Source organism: Bactrocera neohumeralis, chromosome 4 (genome assembly GCF_024586455.1).
Source record: "Bactrocera neohumeralis isolate Rockhampton chromosome 4, APGP_CSIRO_Bneo_wtdbg2-racon-allhic-juicebox.fasta_v2, whole genome shotgun sequence".
NCBI classification, from domain to species: domain Eukaryota; kingdom Metazoa; phylum Arthropoda; class Insecta; order Diptera; family Tephritidae; genus Bactrocera; species Bactrocera neohumeralis.
This window is the reverse complement of record NC_065921.1, coordinates 73840969-73867296: the sequence shown is the minus strand read 5'-3', so window position 1 is coordinate 73867296 and position 26328 is coordinate 73840969. Positions and strand designations below refer to the sequence as shown.

Here is a 26328-nt window from a genome sequence, read left to right as displayed (position 1 = left end):
ATTATTTGTACCGAATTTGGTGAAGATATCTCATCATATAAAAAAGTTTTTCATACAACGACTGGGACTTGAACAGTCAGTTTGTATGGCAGCTATATGTTATAGGGGTTCGATTTGAACAATTTCTTCAGAGATTATACTGCTGCCTTGGATAATAAACTTTGTCAAATTTTGTGCAGATATCTTACAAATAAAAAAGTTTTCCTTACAAGGATTGGATTTTGAACGGTCAGTTTGTATGGCAGCTATATGTTATAGTAGTTCGATATGAACCATATATGTATATGTATATTAAACTTTGAACTAACTGTCAAGCGCACAATGTAATATCTAAGAAGAAGAAGAAGTTAATAGTGCAGAACCAGCACCAGCGAATAACCCCTATGTTCTGTGCTGAAATGTAAAAAGGCGTGCAAATACCTTAATCTCTCTCTTTACATATGTACATACAAAAACAAAAAAGTTATTGTTATTAACCAAGTAAAAACAGCAAAAAATTCTGGGAATCGCCGCGCGTAGCTCATCATGAAAGCCACTTTTTCTAACTTAATGACGCCACAAAAGCAAAGTGCAAAATTTATAAATGTGGCAATTCCTCACGTGTATGTAAACATAAATGTAATCACATAGTCTAATTAAATCGACTGACATTTATTTCTTGCATTTTGCTACACTCACAGCAGGAAGCTAACCACACACTGCGCATTTGCGCTAATTCAACCGACCGCGAATTAAAAACAGCCACACAAATGAGTGAGCGACATTGTCTATTTATTAGTGCGATTATAAATATGATTATGCTGGCAACTGCAATATTTAAAATTAAGTGTTATGTGTTTATTTAAGCGAGATATTTTTTGTAATCTTGAGCGTCTCATTTCCGCTTTAAAAATTTTGTAATCATTGTCACTCGTGCGTTCCTAAAGCGACTTGACGGCTTATCTACCTTGAAATCAAATAATTTTTGCATAAGTTGGGCACAATTAAAATGGCGCGAAAATATTTTAGTATGTGTCATTTGATTTAAAGATGCAAATTGCAGGAAGATGTTAGAATTTTTTTATAATTTTTATATGATTTAATTATTTTTTCTTCCGCAATGAGCATTGTAGTGTTTATACTCCTACTGAAAATTTTATTACGGATACACATTTGAATCGTGCAATATTTTTGTCCTGCCTTGTAATTTAATGAACCTTTCATGACTTACTTGAAAATTGAGTCTGGCTGATGTTTGCACATACCTAGTATGACAATCAGCTGATAGATCACTGCGTTGTTTCTTCTGAAGTTGAAAAATATGTTTAACACTTAGAACTCAATTTCGAAACCCTTTTATTAATTTGAGATATGAGCAAATAAAGAATATGAGTCCATGAAACAAATGTTCTAAGCAATCCAAATATCAATAATTAAACGCCCCAGGCCTGTTTTTGGTATCGCTGAGTGAATTATGTTGAACTGAGACCATTCGGGAACCTGCACTATTAGTCCGAAACTAAAAAAAACTTGATAAGTTGGAAATGTTGAAATGTAGTATAAGTTAGGAATAAGATTAGCGCCAATCCAAAATCGTTGAATAGCATTTGGAAAGATATTCGTTCCCTGTCTTACCTAAAAACTCCTAAAAGCGGATCACCAGATCCTCATAGATCAACGAAGCGGTTTGAGCTTATCACACATTTATTAAGGGCATTATTAACAATCCCAGCAACCTTGCTTGGTTCGTGAAAGTGCGTCCACCGAGAAACATATTTCAATCCCAAACTGAAAAAATGGAGGAACAAGTGTCAACATGATTCCACCTCGCCTTCCTCCACACAGCTTTGGCAAAGAGCGTCCGACAATATATTCAACCGAACCGCATATGAATCTTTTGGATCGTGTCCAGTCGGGACCCCTACAATAACAACGTTTGACTTGCTAGGGATCAGTAGTTCGGATGACTTCTTACAGTTCACGCTGGGCCGGAGTCCCACAAGTTTTGGTTGTTGGGCAGCGCTTGCTGAGTTCACTCCAAAGGTCCAAGGGTCCAATGCCAGGTTTTAAGAAGACTTCGGAAAACCGACTCGCTTCCAATCGCATGCAATTGAAGAAAGGATTCTCTTCCTGACAAGCTCATCGTCTTTGCAGTTTCCGGCGATTCCGCTGTGGCTGGGCATCCATACAAATTTAATATCGAAGAAGCTACTCACTTCTTGACTAATTTTGAGCGCATAGTGAACGACCTCGACGCCAGAAAGAAGATGCACTTCGGAGCAGTACTTCTAGTGCTATGTTGATAAAAGCCACCTTCGCTTGAATGGCGCTACAGTCGTGTGGTAGTCTTAAACTACAGTTGTAGGAAGCTCCTGACTGCATACTCTACCTCCTACTCTCTTCTGAACTTCGATATAGACGTGAAAATGTTTACTGCACTTGCTCACAATCATTATCCCTCACAAAAGAAAAGTTCGGGGTAAAATTTTTCGATATATGATACTTAGTACCATACTAAATATACAACATAAAATGTTTTTTGTCGTTATGAATGTAAGCTCTTTTAATTTGAATGCCCAAAAAGTTGTATATGGTCTGGCAACTATTCGAAGTCTTATCAAAGTTGCATATTTTGATCGGGTTTTACGTTCTCGCCTTCATCACTTTATCACTGGACTGAAAGCCCTGCTTTGTATATTAAATAATTTTTCTCTGGCAGCACTAAAGATCGACTAAGAACTCTGGGGGCCTATTCTGTAACTCGATTCAAAAATCAATTTACTCGAATTCGGATTTTTTATATTCTGTAACTCGATTTTCGGATTTTCAACCCAATTTTCGAATAAAATATTCGTTAGCTTTTGAGTTGTAGAAAGCAAAAACGAATATTGTACGTATTTTTTCTGGCACAGGGTGGTACAACTTTCGCATAATGATAAAGTAGATCCGAATTTCGAATAGAATACATTTTCGAATCGAGTTACAGAATAGGCCTCCTGACAGATCATGGAGTTCCAAAGAATCTGTAATATTTATCCTATGAGAAATGCTTCTTTTGTTTATGCGATGTTTTGCCATTTTTTTTTTGCTGTTTTTTTTTTTCTTAAAATGTAAAAAAATTCTCTGCTAATTGAGAATCGTTAGCATTGCATGCATCTTGACAGCAAATATTTTTTAATTCTCTTAATAGTCCATTAAACTTTTAATTGCTGGCAATAATCGCACATACGTCTGCCATAAGTGTTATGACAAAGTGCTCGAAAGCAAAGAGTTAAAGAAATCATAACTATATTATTTGATAATGTACTTATGTAAGAGTTTTAAAATAATAAAAATGAAATATTTTTGATTTCTTGATTGTTCGTTTTTATTATGCACCATAACGGCTGAGCTGCGATAAGTCATGAATTGCTTGATAACCTTGAGGTGTCCATTTTACACAATCACTTTGCAATAAATTGCCAGCAGCTAACTGTAACTTATTAGAAGTAATTTTTATTTCATTTGAAAGTTAGCAGAACTCTTTTGAGCGTTATTTACATAAACATGAAGTGTAACAAGCAGAAAACTCAGCTGACTGTGATTTTATTTTAAACTTACTTAAACGGGAGGGTGTAAACGGAAGTCGGCAACCCTCTATAGTATAGAAGATATTACTGGAAAAAGTGCTAAGCAATAATTTTTAAAAATCTATACTTAAAGGTGGTTAATTTTTAATCAAAATCAAGACTTAGTCGAAGGCAGTACGGCACCCAGAAAGTACACAAATCTCACCTCAAATTATTTCCTGAAAATATAAGGCAATGATTCGGCCCTTGAGATACGCTACATTCAGCGCTCTATTCTCACTTTTTTAACAAAATATTTGGTAGTGAATATACTTAAAAATATTTTCAATAACTTTATAAAGTCTCTTAATGCAGCGCATACAAACAAAATGGTTAAAGTTGTCAGTCAACTCGATACAAAATGGCTTTGAAGCGGCCATTAGCTAGCAATTGCTTAAAAATAATAATTATATCGTGTTGATAACCTCTGAATTTGTACATGAAATCACTTTATATTAAAAAGCATATGTGCAATACTTGTTACACGCATGCATATATACAAAACATTATTAAATAAAAAATGCAAAGTGCTCATATTGTAAGCACACACGAGCCTTTTTATAAGATGAATGCAAAGAAAATTGTTTAGCATGCTTGGCTGGCCGATAAAATGAGCACCTTCATGATTTAAAAGGGTGTTCAAGTACGTAGGCATAGACAAAGCTAAAAGCGCAATCGAAGCATGGCAGCATAGAGGTGAGTAAGTAAGGCACCCAGTAGGAAAATGTTAACTAAAAGTTGGGGTTTGAATTTTTTTTTTTTAATCGCAAGTGAGGGAAATTTCATTAGGATCATGCTGAACAACTTTGCCTAGCTCTATCAAAGCATGGAAGCATAAAGTAAGTAAGTGAGCCACCCAGTAGCAAAATACTAACTGAAAGTTAGCGATTGAAAATTGTTTTCTTTAATTAAACTGATGAATGGATCATGCTGAACAACTTTGCCTAAGAAACTATGGGGCTAAAACCGGTTTCGAGTCGCCGATTTTGAAGACGAAGTTTAAAAAATACGAATAATCCGTTGCATGAGAGATATGTGATATAGTCTGGGAGACATGTGGGTCTGGGAGATATGTGATAAAGTCTGACGGATTCTGACAAAATATCTATAGTATAATAATGAATTGCATTGTTATAGCTCAAAAACTCTTGAAAAAATTTTATAATCACTAAAAACTTCGCCTTAAAAATTGCTGACTCGAAACCGGAAACCCAAATTTTTTTCAAAATGAAATTTTGATTCTCAAATTACATAAATAAAATAATTCTTCAAAAAAAAATTCACAAAATTGCAAATTTTTAGGGTGTGCAAGTGGATATAACCAGTAAAGTAACCATTATTTTCACAGAGTGGTAGAGTTGCCACATACATAAGTGAACTGATATAATTTAGTGTTGCGAGACATACTTACGAGGCTCTGTTCTTGCTGTATTAGCATAAAAATAAAATAATTTTAATGAATGCTGACTGTTTTGAGCAAAATTAGATAGCTATCTAAATTTTTTCGCAAAATTCAGTGATATTTGGAGACTTTTTGACATCGGATTTCTGCAGTCAACTTCAAGCTGTAATAACTTCAAGTCACAACCTACAAAAAGCTGGTATTATTAACAGATCGAAATTTAAATACTTCTTTTTTCGACTCGGCAGGAGGGGGAGATCCTATTCTATACCAACATTTATTTTGATTCTTTGGACATCCAGAAGTTTATATTTTAATTCTAACAGGACTGATTTTTTATTTTGATATAATAATTTAGAGTTGATTTTTAAACAGCAGCATATGTATAAAGTCCATAAACTTTCCTACAGGGGTTCAATATAAACATGTATACAATACATACATATCGCTATGACTATATTTCATAGGTGAGCACTACTACCAACAAATATTATTTAGAGACAATTACTCAAGCAGTTGAGTGAACTATTTTCCGCTCCATTCAATTAGACACTGCGGTATATACTCTCAGGTACTTGGTAAATTACTTTTAACGTCCTTGCATTTATAAAAAATCACAAAAATAGCAACATCATGCACTCAAGTCACTGAATGATGACACTGATGACACAAAGCCTCTAGCGGCGTCATACGTTACGCCAGTCGGTGCGTGCGCACGACGCGCTAAAGGGCGCGTAGCTCAGACTTGAAGTCTGTGCGTTTAGCGCCTATAATTGACGACCTCACAACTAAATAGCACGCAATGTGCTTAGCCAGCTGAGTTCAATGCGGAATCTAGACTTTTAATGAGTAAATTATTTGATTGCACTTGTGGAAGGGTAGAGAATGGCAGATAAAATTGAAAACTAAAATGCTGAAAGTCTAATTCAAAAAAGTGTACAAAGTTATTTCATGCAATTACAAATTGCTTAGGTCAAAGGTATTGCTGTTATGGTTACAATAATTATTATAAAAGATAATAATATGAACCCTCAAAATTTGAAATATTTTCTGTTAAAATACCAATAAATTTAAAAAAATTAATTCCTCATTACTATATAATTATAATTAACATTAAATTATATTTTAACTAATATTTTTGATCAACATTAACTTATCATATCTTAAACTCTTCTTTTTTTCTTGATACAGATGCGGTGTGCCTGTATATATTGGGTGGATAAAATGTTAAATAAATCCTTCTATCATTTGGGCGTTTTAATTGCGAAACATCCTGGCTATTTTATCATAATACCAGTGCTGTTGACCATGCTCTGCATGACTGGGTAAGTTGTTATACAATATAAAATGGCCTTGACAAAAAATAACCTTAAATGCTTATGCTCTCCTTGCAGCTACCAACAGCTAAAATATCAAATCGATCCCGAATATTTATTTTCCCCTATCAATGGAGAGGGTAAGGCTGAACGCGCTGTTGTCGAAAACTATTTCAAAGTCAATTACACGCATAGATTTAATGTGGGACGCATAACTAGACCGGGTGAGTGTTTAAATGGTGATATTGAGTATAAAAAATTTTTAGAAATAATAAACAAGTAGAATATGAGTTGAAAACTATTTACGAATACAGTCGTCAAAGTTTGTGTTGTAAGAAAGAAGTTTAGTAATGTTTGTCAATTTAACTAATTACTCGCTCTTTCCGGTTAAAAATGTGTAATATTTTTGCACACATACTTACAAATATTGGTACTTGTATAGAATAACCGAACAATACACGATAATTACGTGCTTATTGTCGCGAATACTAACCGCGATAACAACAATGCAGTAATCGTAATAAAAATTAACAATATGTGATTACAAATTTATTTAAATTTTTATTAATTTAAATATAAATTTTTAATTAATTTTATAAATAGTAATATTAATTATTACTAATTAAAATTAATATATATTTATAAATTAATTTATAAATAAATAAAAATATATAGTATATAAAATAAAATTAATCAAATATTATAAAATAATTAGTATTAAATTTAAATACATTTATTCATTAATCCAAGTTAATATTAAATAGACTTAATTAAATATATACATTAAATTATAATAAAATAAAATAAAGTATATTAATTAAATTAAATTAATTAAAAAATTAAATACATTAATAAAAATCATATATTTAAAAATATTTTATAAATATTAATAATTTTTATTCAATAAATTATTATTCATTTTATGCAATTGCAAAATTTAATTTAATATTGTATAAAAGTAATAATAATTACTACTAATTAAAATTAATTATATTTATAAGGGTTACTTTAAATATAAAAACATTAGTAAAAATAAAATAAAATTAATTAAATGAAAAAAAAGTCATGTTAATTAATATGTATATTACATATATGTTTAAAATAAAATTAATCAAATATTATAAAATAATTAATATTAAATAAATACATTAATTCATTAATCCAAGTTAAATTAAATAGACTTAAGTAGAATATGTACATACATCATAATTACAATAAAATAAAATAAAGTAGATTAATTAAATTAAATTAATTAAAAAATTAAATACATTAATTAAAAACATATGCGAAAAATATTTTAATTAAAATTAATCAAATTTTTATTCAATAAATTATTATTCATTTTATTCAATTGCAAAATTTAATTTAATTTTGTATAAAAGTAATATTAATTATTACTAATTAAAATTAATTATATTTATAAAGGTTACTTTATAAATAAATAAAAATATGTATTATATAAAATAAAATTAATTAAATGAAAAAATAAAATATGTTATGTTAATTAATAAGTATATTACATATATATTTAAAATAAAATTAATCAAATATTATAAAATAATTAAAATTAAATAAATACATTATTTCATTAATCCAAATTAAATTACATAGACTTAAGTAGAATACATCATAAATTACAATAAAATTAAATAAAGTAGATTAATTAAATTAATTAAAAAATTAAATACATTAATTAAAAACATATGCGAAAAATATTTTAATTAAAATTAATCAAATATTATAAAATAATTATTGCTAAATAAATATATAAATTAAATTAAATTAAATATATAAAATACATAACTTAAATTTTAAAAATATTAAGTATATAAAATAATATATCTTAAATTACAATAAAATCAAATAAAGTAAATTAAATACATTTTAAAAAATAATAATATAAAACTAAAAATTAAAAATTTAAAATTAAAATTGCTAAAAATCAGAAATTAATATTAAATCAATAAAAATAAAAAGTTAAATATAAACTAATTAAGATAATTATATGTTTTGAAATAAATTACAATAAAATCAAATAAAGTAAATTAAATACATTACTTGTCGCCCGCCGCTAAAAAGTCCGCGTCTTTTCTCGTTTTCTGCGATGAGCCAGTTAAATTAATCATTAAATCAATAAAATTAATTAAAATTAAACAAATATAAATTAATTAAGAAAACTATATGTTTTTATTTAATAAATTACAATAAAATCAAATAAAGTAAATTAAATACATTTAAAAATAATAATATAAAACTTGGGCAATTAAATTTGTTGTTTTAATGTTGTTTTAATTTATATTACTCCGCTTCAAAAATATCTCCGCACGTTAAATTAAAATTTATCTATCAAATAAAAAAGTTATAATATAGAACTTAAAAATTAAATTTTAAATTTAATTTAATTTAATTAAAATTACTAAAAATCAGTTAAATTAATATTAAATCAATAAGATTTATTAAAATATAATAAAAATTAAACAAATATAAACCAATAAAAATAATTATATGTAATTTATTTAATAATTTTAATTAAACCCAATTAAATATTATTATTATATTACTAAACAAATTAATTAATATATATATATATATTACACAAACATTTAATTAAAATAAATAAATAGTTAAAATAATTATTATTATATTAATTTAAAAATTTGAATTTAACCCAATTAAAATCTAATGGAAGTGAAATCTAATTATAATTTAAAAATATTAATACAGTAATCAAAAATTAAACCTAAATTTCTATAGTCATAAACACAAGTCATCCTTTAAACTTTGAATGAAAAATTAAGCAAAATAGAAATTAAAATAAAATATAAAAATACAATAAGTAGAAAAGTATGAAGCTTGTCTTTTAAGAAATGGGAGCAAAAAAATTTCCCATACCGGGAATCGAACCCGGGCCTTCTGGGTGAAAGCCAGATATCCTAGCCACTAGACCATATGGGAGGGATAAAGTTTCCGAGCTAAAATACAGTTTTTCAACTTATGTCAGCGTTATTTTGGAATGCTACATTATTATTTATATTATATACTATAATATATTATCTACTATATAATATAAATCATGACAAAAAAGCTTAATTTTGGGCAGCTAAGAATAAATTAGAAATAAAATTACAAACTAGCAGACAAAATAAGCTAATTTTGTTGTTTGTGTTTAAAAACGGAGCGTAGTTTTCCTCAGAATTACTTCGCTTTGATTTTAGAAAATTATTAACTTTAATATATAATACATATGTAAATACATTAGAGCGGCTTGTTTTAAAGGAAACCAAAAGCAGGGAAAAATCGCTTATTCGGGATTCTACGAACCTTTGCCTCAACTGGGTGAGCAGCGAACCGTTTAAACAATTGATATAATCAAAAATCAAAAGAAAATTTATAACACTTCCAGCAAATTCTACTGACAAGTGAAAGAAAGCTTTGCCTTTCTTTATTCGGTCAATTGCGTAACATAGGCCTAGGTAATTCATAGCTTTTTGTGCTATGTTGTCCGCGAACCCTTATGCAGCTCCTGTCATTCTGTTACAAAGATAGCGCCGGATCACAGCATTGAGATAATCGAGAATTCTAAACTATTTTTCTAAAGCGTCGATCATGTCCGGCCATCTCGCGCTATTGAAGTCGTTTCGAGGCTCTAAATTCGCCAACTTCGCTTGTATTAAGGGTGGGTTGGCGCCTAAAGTTGACCTTCCGGGCTTAAAACTGTGCTGTCGAAGCTCGTCAGCTTCAGTGATGGCCGCTTCCAGTTTAGGTTTAAGTAGTCTTTCATAGCGATTTCCCGCTGTGTCGAGCTTCCATAGTGAGCGGTATGCTGATGGCAAGCTGGGATCCCCTTTTCCCTTGCTGATTAGAACAAGTCGTTGTTTCTTCCAAACTTCAGGAAATATTCCAGCTTCGAGGCAGGCGTTGTACACGTTTAAGAGTACTGCAAGTCGTTCTGCGCCGATTATTTTCTGCTGGGTTTCTGTCCGGGCCAGGCGAATTGTTAGTTTTGAGTTTGGCAGTGGCCAATTGTAGTAGTTGCTCTCATTTACCCTTTTTACTTTACTTTAGCATTACTTAGGGTAATAATCCATGCCAAATGCTGTCTTAATATCTAGTTTAATAAGAACAGCACAAAATTTCAGATTGCTATCAAAAAACTTAGGGACTGGTTGGCGTTTATATATCAAGAAAAAGACGGCTAAGTCAACTCGGTTCCTCACGCTGTTCATTTGTATTTACTATACTATATATGTTCATTTCAAATGATCTCTGACGCTTCTTTCTGCGTATTAGCAGCATCTGGGCAAACTTAATACAGCCATTTATAGGACATCGAAATGCCAAAATGGATTAAAGCCAAGCTAACTTTTCATATAAATATTATTTCTCGCCAAATACCTAAAAATTAAGCGATTAAGTTGGCAAGTCGTACTCGTGCCACTGCTATGTGCAATAATCTGTTCGAAGAACTGCAAGCTGACCTTGCTTCAAGTTTTAGAATAAAGTTTTTTCGCCAGTTCACACTCAAAGTTTTATATATTTTTCACAACGCTCATATAAGAATTAAGTTAAGTGATTTGTCGATGAATTGCAAATTTATTTGCTTGAAGTATATATATAATTGCAACAACTGCTGCGACTTCCATTATTGCAATTGTATCAACATATGTATAAGAAGTAAATATATATCTACGGAGTAATGCATATGTTTGGTATGTATTAAAAAATGTGCTGATTGCGAAAAGACGCCACTTCCACAGTGCAATTTGTCTATCTAAACATTTGACAGCATTTTGTAGAAAAGCAGGTGCATACCATTTACAAGTATATATATATATATAGATTAGGGTGGGTCGAAAAGATGTGAATGTTTTATTTTCGCTTGCTAAACATCACTAAGAACCGCGCTCCAGTCCACCGCTTAACGGTTTTTATTATTTTCTTTTTAGCAGATAGAAAAATTGTTAGCTCGCTTCCAACTGTGGGCAAAAAGTAGTAAGACTTTGCAATTTCAATTTCGCGTAAAAACCTTTCTTCGAAATATTTCTTCTCTAGGTTGATATGCACCAAATGTCATATCTAAATAATTATTAGTGTCGCCTGTCTTTCTGATGGACATAAAGTGCATACGAAGATCTTTGCAGATGAGTGAAATTATTCAAGAAAGAAGTTCCTTTATATTGTGTGGGCAGAAGCGTATTTTTGGTGCCAAAACGTTCCAAATAATGAAAAAGGCTTGGGTGATGATTGCTTGTCGCGATCAAGTGTTTTTGTTTGGTACACATCATTCAAAGAAGGTCGAGAACGCGTTGATGACGAACCAGGACGCCTATCAGCATCAACTGATGATCAATACGTCAATAAAATAACAGAATTGCTGCTTGACAATTGACGATTAACAGTCAGAGTTCTTGCTGGCATCATTGGAATATCGGAGGGATCAGTTAAAACCATTTTGAAACATCATTTGGGAATAAGAAAATTGAAACCACGGTTCTTTCCAAAATCACTCAATTTTTTCGAACAACAGCGTCGTGTTAACGTCTGCGAAGCAATGCTTTCGGACTACCAAGATGTCATGAAAAGTATTATTACTGCCAATGAGTTTTGGATCTATGCTTACGACTCGGACAGACGATCAAACGGTCGAATATAGTGACAAAGGTGAGCTGAAGCCAAAAAAAAACACGTCAAACCAGAAGAAAAATTGAGGTTATGGTGAAAGTTTTGTTCGATTATTGAGTTGTGATGTACTCCGAATTTCTTTCGACCGGCTGGACTGTTCACAAAGAACACTATTTGAGTGTTATGCGTCGTTTGCTGTAAGTATTGAAAAGCTTGGCGAGCCATCTGTTTTTTTTGACCCACCCTAATATACACACAATACATATTTGAACGCGATAATAACAAGTGTAATCAACAAAAACACAACTGCCAGCGATCATACAAGCAATCGCCTAATAATTATTCAAAAAACCAACAAAGATACAAAAAGATAACGAAAATTTAATGGTAAGCCTTGCTTGCGTGCAACAACTTCCTGACAACGTCAAGCGGTCAGCGCGTTGACCAACATCGCGCCAATTGGAATGCCAAACGGTTTTTCTGTTTGTAAAAATATGCAAATTAAAGAAAATATCTGTTTTCTTTTTCTGTTTCTGTTTCTGTTTTTGTTTCTTTTTGTATAATTTTTTTTCTGTTTTTTGTTAGAGGTGTTGCAATAGCAACTTGTTGCAATTATAATAAATATGTCATGTCATTTTTTATTTGCGCTTGAGATGTGGTGTACGCGCGCACACCACCGGTGACTAATGCCGCAACGGCGACTTGAAAGATTTGCTGCACTAAAGCGACGCAGTCTTGTGATACGTCAGTACGTTGCAATATTCTGCGCCCAGATTACAAGCAATTGAGCGTAAATCAACTAAATTCGCTATAACAATCGGTTAAATGATGCAAGTTAAGGCGACAATAGTAGCGAGTGCAGCCATTGTAGACACAAACGCCAAAAGTTTGCAACATTCGCACGTCATTCAAGTGAGCAAAAACACAAAACAGAAATGCCACTGTGATTGTCAGTGTGACATGAATATAATTTGTATAATTTTTTATTTACCAAGTGACCGGCTATTGCTCCGTGCGCCGTAGTACGTTACTTAGAGATTTTTGTGTTATCATAGCTAAGGCAGCTCTTAAGCAATGGAACACTGCTTGCCGGGTAGCAGCACTCAGGTGCTTCAGCGAACGAAGGTGCTTCTCCACCTAGCCTTTCCAACGGAGTTGAGGTCTTCATCTTCCTCTGCTTCCACCGACGGATACTGCATCGAATACTCTAAGAACTGAAGTTTTTTCAATCGCACGATTACTTCTCAATTGGCCACTCAGTCCGAAGTAGCACCTGTTGGCAATAGTTATTCTGCGTTGAATTTCGAGGCTGACTGTGTTGTTATCAATACTGGTTCCAAGATATTTAGACGTAATTAACTACTAGCTTATTATAATGAGGTTGAGCAGTGAGGGATAAAAGCATGCCTGCAATTTTTGATTACGTTGGAGTTAATCTGCGATGTCGACAAGTTCAACGATACCGCCTGGCTGTGTGTGTATATGGAAGCTTCGCCGATATTCTCCCATAGTTATTAAACAAAAATCCAGAAATCTTCTTTACATATGCTTTGAAGCTGCTGACTGAGTTTGGTAGTCGGATAGAGAGACAGATTTTGAGATCATTGGAGTATACCCTACTACTAATACATTTTGATCTCCTTAACTGCTGCTCAAAAATTGCGCCTGGGTATAAAAAATAATGAAAATTTAAGCTTCAGCAATTTTCAAATTCTTCTTCAATTCATAAATGATTTATGGCATGGAAATGATTCATGCCTCGCGCTTTCAATATAGTTATAATAATCACACACTCTTACTATATATTATGTTAATACCGTTAGGCTTAGTTTTCCTCACATTGCCACACATTCTACACTAGATGCTAGATGTTGCACATTATTTAATATAATAATTGAAGTGTAGACATAGTATTTAATTCTAAAGTGAAATTTATTTGGTGAACTCGTCTTGCAATCGGCTTTAACTGCTTTAACTGGCATGTGAGCAATATCTCATTTTCCTCTAAATTTCTTGATTCATCGCACAACGGTGTTATCGTGCCACTTTGCCACTTTCATTGGTGTGAAATGAATGGGTGTCGACTGCTGATTGAAAGCGCTTTTACTCCGCATACAAAGAAGAAAAAAAGAGAAGCTTGATCATCAATATGTGCGAAAATTATGCTATAAAGCAGGCTTTCTTCAGCAATAAAAATATCATAAATGTAGAATTAATGCTATTCTTTAGTGAATGGTCTTTTGTTATTTGGCGTGGGAAGCGGTGGTAATGAGAGCTCACAGAACTATAAATATAATAACAATTGAAACTGATCACTCAACGTCGCTTCTATGAAACAATGCTTTCCGACTACCAGGATGTCATGAAACGTATTATTACGAGCTTTATGCTTACGACCCAGAGATAGTTGGCCGAATATCTTGGTAAAGGTGAGCTGAAGCCGAAAAAACCACATCAAAGGAGGTCAAAAATCAAGTTTATCTTGACAGTTTTCTACGATTATCGAGGTGTAGTGCATTCCGAATTCTTTCCGACCGAGAAAACTGTCAACAAAAACAGGAACAGAGATTTAGAAAATTTTAATACTTTTTTTGAAAGTTCAAAAACTTATTTCGAATTGAAATTCGTATTTTTTTACATTCATAGAATCCAGTTCGAAAACTTGTCTTCAAGTTCGAATCAAAATTCTTTGTTGTTGTTGTTGTTTTAAAAATCTCGTTGGGATGGTTTTTTGTGTTGTCGTCGATTCATCTAACGAAAAAACGTGCTGTTTCGAGTTCGAAAACTTTAGTCTTCAAAAGAGGTTCGAATCAAAATCGGTTTTTTTTTAAAAATTTTTCATTGAATCCGTTTAGGACAAGTGACACTAGGGATTTAAAAATTTTAATAAATTTCTTTGACAGTTCGAAAACTTATTGTCTTCAAGTTCGAATCAAAGTTCGATTTTTTTTACTTTTCTAGAATCCACTTAAGACCACAGAAACAAGAACAGAGATTTAGGTAATTTTAATAAATATTTTTGGTATTTCGAAGACATACTTTCTTGAAGATCGAATCAAAATTCAATTTGTTTTAGAAGAGCAGAGACTTAAGACATTTTAATAAATTTTTGTGACAGTTCGAAAACTTATTATCTTCAAGTTCGAATCAAAACTCGAATTTTTACTTTCATAGAATCCCTTTAGAACACGTGATGCTAAAACAGACGTTTAGAAAATTTTAATAAGTATTTTTTATTTTCGAAAACTTATTTAGTACAAGTTCGAAACAAAATTCGATTTTTTTTACTTCCTAGAATCCATTTAGGACGCGTGAAAAAAGAACAGAGAGTTAGGAAATTTCGATAAAATTTTTTGACAGTTCGAAAACTTATTTACTTAAAGTTCGAATCAAAATTTGATTTTTTTTTGCTTTCATAGAATTTGTTTAGAGCCCGTGAAACAAGAACAGAGATTTAGGAAATTTTAATCAATATTTTTGACAGTTCGGAAAAAAATTAGATTTTCTTGGTTTCATAGAATACATTTAGGGCCCCAAAATTGTGAATAAATAACAGTTATTTTCTTCAAGTTCAAATAAAAATTTCACTTTTTTACTGTCGTAGAATCCTTTTAGGATAACTGACACAAAAGCAAAGCTTAGGAAATTTTTATAAATTTTTTTGACATTTCGAAAACTTCTTTTCTTCAAGTTCTAATCAAGATTCGATTTTTTTATTTTCCAAGAAACCATTTAGAACCCCAGAACTGAGATTTAGGAAATTCAAATCTATTTTTTGACAGTTCGAAAACTTATTGTCTTCAAGTTCGAACGAAAATTCGATTTTCTTACCTTCCTATATTTCTATTTAGGACCCCAGAAACAAGAACAGAGATTTAGGAAATTACAAAAAATATTTTTGAAAGTTCGAAAACTTTTTTTCTTCAAATTCGAATCAAAATTCCATTTTTTTTACTTTCTTAAAATCTATTTAGAACCCCAGAAACCAGAACAGAGATTTAGGAAATTTTAATATATTTTTGGATAGTTCAAAAACTTATTTCCTTTAAGTTCGAATCAAAATTCGATTTGTTTTTTTAAATTTTAGAGAATACATTTAGGACACGTGACACTAAAAGAAAGACTAAGGAAAATTTTATAATTTTTTTGACAGTTCGAAAATTTATTTTTATCAAAGTTATTTTGGTACAATAGAAACCGAAATTTTTTTGCATTAAAATCAATACAAATGCGTCACTAAAACAGCTTACTTCATTGACAAGCCCAGCGACTCACACACCAAATCAAAACAATAATTTTAATATATTTTTTAAATATTTTTTTAATATCGAAATGTCTTTAGACACGTAAGCCGCAAGGCAACTAAAAATGGAAGAGCGGTCTTTACATTATATACAATATATGAATTACTTCAAGGACATTATATTAAGCGGCTAAAACAGTGGGTGCAGAGTAATTACCCCATATTTTAAGAAATATACTTCAACTTGAATAAATCGTAATCAGATGTTAGTGCGCTAATTTATCAAAGTAATCTACAGCAAAATGTAATGAGAAAATATTTTTACAGCAAATCCCATTCACTGCCAGACCTTAGACACGCACTCGCAAATTTTATAGAGCTTGCGCTCTATTCCCGCTCGAAAAAAGTTATTTGCGAGTATGTAATTGCTTTTGACGTTCACAGCGCAGCAATGTGTTAATGCAATTTGAAATTATTGTCACGTCGCAACTGGTGTTCGTGCCATTGTGTAGAGTTCAATTTGGTCGTTCAACGCAGCATAGAATTGTTTGCAATTTAAATTTATTTGTAGTCGTTAGATTTGAAGCGTACAATTGTTTAATTTTTGGTTTGTTTACAAAACGGTCTTAATAAAAATAACCACAGCTGCGATTGTGTGTATAGTTTGGGTTGATTTTGGGCTGAAGGCGTTGCGAAGTGACCTTTCGAATTGGTTTTTTCGCCAAAAAATACTAAAGTATAAACTTAAAAACAAACTTTTATAAGAATATCACTTGAGTTGTTGAAAAACTTGTTTTAAATATGCTAGCATGTATTTCTCTAGTGAGAACACTTTTAATAAAACTGTTCCCATCCGAAAATTATCAATATTTCATGTAAAATTTGTAATTAAGTCGCTACAAAGTTATGTGTACCTAAACTCACAAGTGAGAAGAGTTGTAAAAAAGTGTTCCCAACAAAAATGGGCTGTAATATTTAGACTTGTTGAAAAAGTTGCTTATAATATAATGGCATGTAATTTTTTAATGGGAACACTTTTAATAAAACTGTTCCCACCAACAAGTTTTCAACAAATTTTATAACTGAGCGCCAATAGCAATATGTACTCCAAAGCAAAAAGAGATTTAAAAAGAACGAAACGAATATAATATACATAAGTGTTTCAATAAAATCTAAAGCCTCGAAATACAGACTGGAAAGAAAGTCATTATGAATTTCGACTTTCTGCATATCTTTTTATCTTAGAATTTTTTAGAGCTTTCCTTTAAACTAAGTTTAGCAATAATAAACATTTTCAATATTTTTTTCACTTTCAGGTCGTTTCGGACGTGTCATTGTTATACCCAAGGACGGCAACGATAATATGTTGCGCCGTGAGACCTTCCAAGAATTGCGACATCTGGACGATCTCATACAGAATGCAACGGTCGAATATGAAGGTGAAATATTCACGTACAAGGATGCTTGTGCACGCTGGGAGAATGAATGCTTTCAGAATGATATATTGAATTTAGATTTCATAATGGACGATGTAAGTGACTTTCAAGCCTAGATAAATGATTTAAATTCTCAAAAAAATTTACTTAAACTAAAATTACAACACATACCCTCTCCTTCTTTAGATTGAGTCCGGCGAACTGAATCTCACTTTTCCAATTATGTTTAATCCGGTCACGTGGGATGCGCACGCGTTTCCCGTCTTCTTTGGCGGCACAAAATTGACGGAGGATAATATAATTATTAGTGTGCCGGCGATACAGTTAGTTTATTTTGTGACTGCGGACACTAAACGGCAAGACGCAAAGTGGGTTATCTAAATTTACATATACAAAATTATATCTATATGTAAATATTTTTTATTTCTCCTCACGCAGAGGTGCCGAATGGGAAGAGACTTTCCTGAAAGTCGTAGGCAAAGCTGAAAATTCAGGTGCCTTCAAACATATATCAGTCTCATATTTCGCCTCGCGCACTTTGGATCATGAGTTGGAGAAGAATACGCGTGCTGTAGTGCCATATTTTAGCTCGACATTTGCATTAATGGCGCTATTTAGGTAAGTTTAAGTTAAAGTTTTAAGCTTTTGTAGTTTTCTTTGTTAGCTGTATGCGATAAGAAGTTTTGTTGAGTGGGAACTGTTTATTATGAACTGTTCTCAGTGCCCATTTCACTTTTTTACAATCACATGTCGTAGACAGACTTTAATCAATGCAAATAGGTACTAATATTACTGTTCCCAGCCTAGTTTACTAGTTTAGCAGCAATATTTTAGTTTTAAACGATTTGCAAGCATAGTAAAACTCCTTTCAAACAAGAAATTTTAAGTTTTAGGTGGTGAGAACACTTTATTATTAACTGTTATCGTTACACATTTATGTTTTGTTTCAAAAAATAACATATACACAAGTTTATCAGTGTGGATAAATGTTAATAAAACTGTACCCAGCTCATCTTACAAGTTTTGATGCATGATTTTGATGTTAACCGCGTTATAAGCATATTACAACTTATTTCGAACTTAAAATTAAAAGTTGGGTAAGTGAGAACAGTTTCTTATATACTGTTCTCACTATCTATTTCAATTTTCTCATTCACACGACCAATATAGACCATAATCAATGTGAATAGTTTTTAATATAACCATTCCCAGCCAAGCTTACAATTTTAGCAGTACAATCTTCATGGTAACCGCTTTATAAGCATATTACAATTTTTTCCACATTTAAAATTTCTGATTTAATTTTCATTTCGTTACTATTTATGTGTATTACAGCGTCATCACGTGCATGATGGGCGACGCCGTACGCTCCAAACCATGGCTTGGTTTGATGGGCAACATATCGGCTATCATGGCCACTTGTGCGGCCTTCGGTCTGGCCATGTACTGTGGCATTGAATTTATCGGTATCAATTTGGCAGCGCCCTTCTTAATGATAGGTGAGTACACGCGTAAAATTTCTGACCAAACACACATGGAAATTTACATGCGTATGCATATATATGTATGTACTAACAAATATTCAATTTTTTTTTTGCTCACCCCACACTCTACCAGGCATCGGCATTGACGACACATTCGTGATGTTGGCCGGCTGGCGACGCACACCCGCCAAAATGCCCGTAGCCGAACGCATGGGCCACATGATGTCTGAAGCCGCCGTCTCCATAACAATTACATCGCTCACCGATCTGTTCTCATTTTGGATTGGCATCATTAGTCCGTTCCGTTCGGTGCAGATTTTCTGCACCTATTCGGTATTCGCTGTTGTCTTCACTTTCGTTTGGCACATCACTTTCTTCGCGGCCTGCATGGCGATATCGGGTTACAGGGAACGACACAACCTGCACGCGATCTTCGGCTGTAAAGTGCAGGCAATGTCCGTGGCCATAAAAGGTGAGTCCATTTTTTGCTGTGAATTATCAAAACTCTGCATGCTTTGTTAGTTACTATTGTTCCTACTGCTATAAATTGCTTTCTTGTTGTTGCCAATTGGCTGCGACATGCAAGCCTTACCTACAATTCGGCGGCTTTGGCCCACAACTTTCACAAATCATATTACGTGAGTTTGTATGTATGAATGTTTCTATGTAACGGCATGTCGGCATAGGTAACATATGAAAATATTTGTTGTTGTATATTTTACAACTACAACAAATATTTATTTCCGTTCATTACCGCAGCGCCGGCAACAGTTGTGTTTGCGAGCCATGTTTTCGCCATTTTCATGCTTCATTAAATTGTCGCTTCGGCCGACTGTCATTGCGTCGGCAAACATCACTTTTATTTTCCTTTACTCTACGTGCTCTTTATTGCCTCACTTTGTTATTTTCAGTTATTTATTTTACCAACTCTTTTAGAGTGTCTTTCTTTCATTTACTTAACCTGCATTCACACGTTGTTTTTCTTTGTGACTTTGCGTGCCGTTGTTGGCTGACAGCAGACGGCGTACGGCGTACGGCGTACGCTAACTGCATTCAAAGTCTATGCTTTGCCGTTTAACTCTTTTGTTTCTTGGACTTTGCCTTTGAGTCTTTTGTGTCTTTGGCGTTTTCTTTTTTGTGCGCTGTGACTTCCAATTTTCTGCTGTCTTTTATAAGCGTGTTTGTGTTGTCTGTCTTTGCCGCGCAGCCCCTAATTATCACACATAACAACCGAACAAGTAGCAATCGGCTGACATTTGATGGAATGATTTTAGCTACTGTTGACTTTTGTATAAAAAGAAACTTTGAAATGGTGAATCGAACAAGCAACTAGCATAAATATAATAGGCGCGCGTAAGCAAGTAGAGTTAATTTTGAATATTCGCTGTTGCGCCAACTGGAGATTCCAAGTATACTTAGCCTTTCCAACGGAGTGGAGGTCTTTTTCTTCCTTTGCATCCCCCGGCGGGTACTGCATCGAATACACTCAGACCTGGACGTTTTTCATCCATTCGGACGACATGACCTAGCCAGCATAACCGCTGTCTCTTGATTGGCTGAACTATGTCAATGTCATCGTATATGTATCTTCTCAAACAGCTCATTGTTCCATCGAATGCGGTTCTCGCCGTTGCCAACGCGCAAATGACCATAAATCTTGACACAACGGATATTGTCATCTTCCATGCCTCTGCATCATATAGCAGGACGGAAATATTGAGTGATTTGTAGAGTTTGGTCTCAGTTCGTCGAGAAAGGACTTTCTTCTTCTCAGTCCGAAGTAGCAAGAGTTATTCTTCTTTGGATTTCGAGGCTGACATTGTTGTTGGTGTTAATACTGGTTCCAAGATAGACGAAATTATCTACGACTTCGAAATTACATATGCCTGTCAATAGTGACGTGGGAGCCAAGTCGCGATTGGGACGACTGTTTGTTCAATGACAGGAGATATTTCGTCTTGTTCTCGTTCACAACCAGACCCATTTGCTTCGCTTCCTTATCCAGTGTGGAGAAAGCAGAACTAATGGGGCGGTTGTTGAGGCCAATGATATCAATATCATCGGCGTACGCCAGCAGCTATACACTCTTATAAAAGATTGTACCTGCTCGATTAAGTTCTGCAGCTCGAATTGTTTTCTCCAATACAAGTTTGTAGAGTCTCCTTCTCTGAAACCTCATTTCGTATCGAACGGTCGGAGAGGTCCTTCCCGATCCTGACGGAGCTTTTGATATTTCTCAATGTCAGTTTACACAGTCGTATTAACTTTATGGGGATACCAAATTCAGACATATTGCCATAAAGGCAGCTACTTTTCGTGCTGTCAAAAGCAGCTTTGAAATCGACGAAGAGGTGGTGTTTGTCGATCCTCTTTTCATGGGTATTTTCCAAGATTTGGCGAATGATGAACTGATCAGTTGTTGATTTTCCAGGCCGAAAGCCACACTGATAATATCCAACCAGTTTGTTGAAGGTGGGCTTTAATCTTTCGCACAATACGCTCGATAGAACCTTTTATTCGATGTTGAGGAGGCTTATCCCACGGTAGTTGGCGCAAATTGTGAGGTCTTCCTTTTTGTAGATTGGGCAGAGCACATTTAAATTCCAATCGTCGGGCATGCTTTCGTCCAACCATATTCTATAAAGAATCTGATGCATGCTCCGCCGTATTTGAATATCTCGGCCGGTAATCCATCATCAAAACCCGATTGAACAAGTGCCCGTACACTTGACCCGCATTGGCAATACTACGCTGTAAGCATCTGGGGTCCTCACAATAAGATACACTGGAAGAGGTATCGATAGTGAATCCACAGAGTGTGTTGAAATTCTCGTCAAGCGTAGGCATCCTAAAAGATGTGTCCTCCTGATGGACCTAGTATTTGAACTCCATCTGGTATCGCAAAGGACCAAAACTGGTCTATGCGTGGATCATTGGACTACCAGACTAACATAACCTAACCTTTGTACCTATCCCCACCGGCTCAACGGGATGTCTTAAGGTAAAAGCTCCGAAGTGTTTTAGTCTTAATCTGATAATGATGAAACATGAGAAGAAAGTAAAAGTGATTAGTTCATCTCCTTCAAAAACGCTTATACAACTGGCAACCGATATACTAATGTAGGTTAGGTTAGGTTATGAGGTCGATCTTAAAATGGAACTACTTGGACAGCTTTGAACGGCGTTCCGTTGTGTTACCGAAAACCCGTATAAATAAAAAATGAAAAAAGCTTCCTCTTATAAGATTTTGAATTTTTTTAAATGATATAAAACTACCAGTGAGCAATCAGTTATGAATTATAACCTAACATAGTATAACGAGTAATTATCGAGTCTCTCAAGTTATTTCTTATCTCCAAAAAAGTTCTCAAAATTTTTTTTTTCAGTTTTTGACCATCAATACTCAGCGATTATATGAAATTCTCAAATATTTTATAAAAATCTCTTCATTCCACTCTTATTTACACCAATAAAATCTGGATGAGATCTGATTTTCCTTTTCCGATACAAGATCTGTGGTGGGAAATATTTATTTATCTATTAAATTTGATCTCACAAAGGCAAACATTCCTTTCAAATCACTCGTACTTTCCCAGCAAACGAGCACAGGCAGCAGGTGAGCTCAGCTCATTATTTGATCCAATTTGTAATGGCGAGCTCCAGCCAAACAGTCCTCTGCTTACTACATTGAATTCACTCTCCGTCATGGTAAATGGCTTCCAACTCTATTAACCCCAACATAATAAACTGATTTGTTGTTTTATTTAGACCAAAGCCTAGTGAACTTGATAGTCGAAGATGTCGGCTAATAAAGGCAGCTCGATCAGACACTATTACATGAAAAGGGGGAATACTTGTGCGTAATGCACCTGTGCACTTGAAAATGCAACAAAAGCAAAAGCAAGTAACTAATAACATTATTAGAGCAGCAATCATCGACAGTTCGTAAGCGTTGTTGCAGTAGGCAGTGCCGTGGAATACTGAATTCTGCGCACTCGCTGCGGCATAGGCGCTTTTTCTAGGTCAATGTTAGACATGCTTTGTACTGGAAAGACAAAAGTAATATACGATAAATAATTACGGTTAAGAAAATTGCAGTAATCGATCATAAAGCGCACATTGAAGTCAGATAGCGATTATGGCGGCCATGGAAACGAAGCTGAGCAATACAATGTTCACGGTTTGTGTGGACTTTAAGGTCTTTTAAATTAAATTTTCATAAATATTTTTGAACTATTTTTAACTAAGAATACATTTTCAACCAATTTTTTGAACAATTTGAGTTCAACTCAGCATTACCCTAAATGTAGGCAACGTTTTAAATTCACTTCGATACTATTTTTATAACGAAGTTTTGAAATAAGCATCACGTATATGGGCTTTACGATACTAGTGATTGAATATATATATATATTTAAACGAACTGCTCAAATATGCCTTACTAATAGATCGGCTTATCCAGCAATTAAATTTATAAATTTAAAAAAAAAAATGTATGCAACGTTATACGATAACTATGGATTTTGCCTACTTTTAGTATTCTTTTAGTCATATTTTTCTTTTGCAATGGTCGCAAAGTTCGAACAATATTTTTTGAAGATATCTTCTGGCTAACATACACAATATATATATATATATGTATATATTTATTTTTCGTCAACATTCAAATTAAATTTAAATGAAAATTTTTATTTTTCGCAGAAAAACGCAACTTCTTGTACAAAGCCATCATGGCGGGCGGCATCAATCGCGACGATCCCGACAATCCAATCGACAACAAAGATCACATGTTTATGGCATTCTTCAAAGATCATCTGGCCGCTGTGATTAACAATAAATGGTGCAAAATGCTAATCATACTGATATTTGCAACCTATTTAGCGGGCGCTTGTTATGGACTCACACAGATTAAAGAGGGCTTGGAGCGTCGTAAGCTATCAAAGGCTGATTCCTACTCAGTGGAGTTTTTCGATCGTGAGGATGAGTATTATCGCGAGTTTCCATATCGCATGCAGGTATGTTCAAAACTCCATCGTACAAATCTTTCGCAACCACTAATACTTTAACTTATACACTACACAGGTGATCATCACTGGCGATCTGAACTATTCCGATCCCATTGTGCAAGATCAAATCGAGGAGCTGACACGCACACTTGAGAACACATCGTATGTCACGTCATCACTATATACCGAATCGTGGATACGTTCGTTCCGTTCGTTTGTCGATCGCAACAATGACTATCTCAATTTGACCATCGATGACGAGCAATCGTTTATTGACGCTGTCAAGGAGCATTGGCTATTCCCCGGCAATCCATTTTCACTCGATGTCAAATTCAACGAAGATGAGACACGCATTATCGCTTCACGTTTTCTCATACAAGCCGTTAATATCACCGACACGAATCACGAGAAGGAAATGGTGCGTGATTTGCGCAAGATTTGTAAAGATTCACCGCTGAACGCCTCAATATTCCATCCGTACTTCGTGTTCTTCGATCAATTTGAGCTTGTGCGTCCGACTTCGATACAATCAATGATCGTTGGTGCGCTCATTATGATGATCATTTCTTTCATCTTTATACCCAACATACTGTGCTCGTTGTGGGTGGCCTTTTCGATCATTTCGATTGAGTTGGGCGTTGCTGGCTATATGGCTTTGTGGGATGTGAATCTCGATTCGATTTCTATGATCAATCTGATTATGTGCATCGGCTTCTCGGTGGACTTTACCGCACACATTTGCTACACTTACATGTCGTCGAAGAAACGCAGTCCAAAGGCACGCGTACGCGAAGCGCTACACTCACTCGGCTTGCCAATCGTGCAGGGCTCCACCTCGACCATACTTGGCATTATAGCGCTATTGCTAGCGCAGAGCTACATCTTCCTAGTTTTCTTTAAGATGGTATTCCTCGTGATATTCTTCGGTGCAATGCATGGACTCTTCCTGCTACCCGTGCTTTTGTCACTTATTCGGACCCGGCTCTTGGCAGACTTGGTCTGGCACAGATGTGGGTGACGAGAATGATGAAATTACCGACGTAGAAAGTCCCATGAAGCTCTCTAGTATGGACAAATTGAACTCATACTACTTACAACAGCACACACCCTTAGGTCTGCCCATGCCTTATAGCACCGGCAAAGGTTTTCTGGGTGCGCCCTACAAAGCTTACGGCGACGAAAAAGATTTGGGTATCGGCACATCTGGCGAAGACTCCTCCGAGTCCAGCTCCAGTCGTTCACAACGCCGTCAAGCGCTCGAAGATGAACACACGCGCCGTCGCTATGAAGAGGGTTGGCGTCGTTCATCCTACCACAATCTCTACACCAACTCGCAATCACAATTCCAGCCCAGCGCCGACCTTTACGGCCAACAAGTAACCGCACAAGAGTGGCGTGCGCGTCTCGAAGATGAGCAAGAGCAGCGCAAACGTAGCGTCATCGGTTTGCGCGCCTACGACAACTTCGCGGCCGACTTTATGCACATGCAACGCCGTCATGCCGCACACGGTGAAGATGTGATCGACACACCGGCCGCGCGCATAGACGCCGCACCCTACACGCCCACATCATCACTAGACGAACGTTCGCGACGTAAATACAGACCCGCCATAAACGCCGCGACGGCAGCCACAAATGCGCCACATAGCGCTGGTAGCGGCGATGACAGTAGCTATCATCAGCGTATGAGCGCGCCAACAGCCACAACGACTACAGCCGTGAAACGTTACCATCGTCGACGCTCGTCGGAGGATTCAACACGCCATTACCAACGTTGGCCACCATCCAACATTGAAGAGCGTTACGCACGTCGTTATGGCAACAATAATGCACGCGACGATAGCGCGGCTTATGCGCCCGCGCATGCCAATTCCTCCTCATCAGCCGCCGCCGCCGCCAATGCTTACCGCCCACACCCGCCAATGCGCTCCTCGTCGCATCACAATTTGTACTATCCCAACAACGTGCAGCATCCACCGACATATCAATATGGCGGCGCTTACTACAAATGATCGTAGCGATAGCGAGAGAGTGAAAGAGAGAAAAAGAGAGAGCGCAAGCGCGTCTGTGTGTACGAAAAAGTGAGCGCATAAGAGTAGCGCTTGCGTAAGCGCAATAAATGTAGCGAGGACGCAAACCTCTTTTGCACTTTATTGAACTATGCACCATGCCAGTAACGAACTGGACATTTATTGTATGAAAAAAAGCTCATTGTGGTTTTTTATAAATCTA

At 34.7% G+C, this 26328-nt stretch overlaps 1 protein-coding gene and 1 non-coding gene across 2 annotated transcripts in view; one reads left to right on the top strand and one right to left on the bottom strand.

The window, feature by feature from the left end:
• The window catches only part of LOC126756671 (patched domain-containing protein 3), a 72330-nt gene extending 46002 nt beyond the window's left edge, over nucleotides 1-26328 (top strand). Inside the window, 10 exon segments of the mRNA XM_050469907.1 lie at nucleotides 6181-6314; nucleotides 6384-6529; nucleotides 17487-17701; nucleotides 17793-17974; nucleotides 18045-18224; nucleotides 18942-19105; nucleotides 19224-19562; nucleotides 23792-24105; nucleotides 24173-25063; nucleotides 25065-26328. Coding sequence (XP_050325864.1) covers nucleotides 6181-6314; nucleotides 6384-6529; nucleotides 17487-17701; nucleotides 17793-17974; nucleotides 18045-18224; nucleotides 18942-19105; nucleotides 19224-19562; nucleotides 23792-24105; nucleotides 24173-25063; nucleotides 25065-26108 — 3609 coding nt within the window. The 3' untranslated portion in view covers nucleotides 26109-26328.
• Nucleotides 9189-9260, bottom strand: Trnae-uuc (transfer RNA glutamic acid (anticodon UUC)). Its single transcript has one exon. It is a non-coding gene; the product is annotated as a tRNA-Glu (tRNA).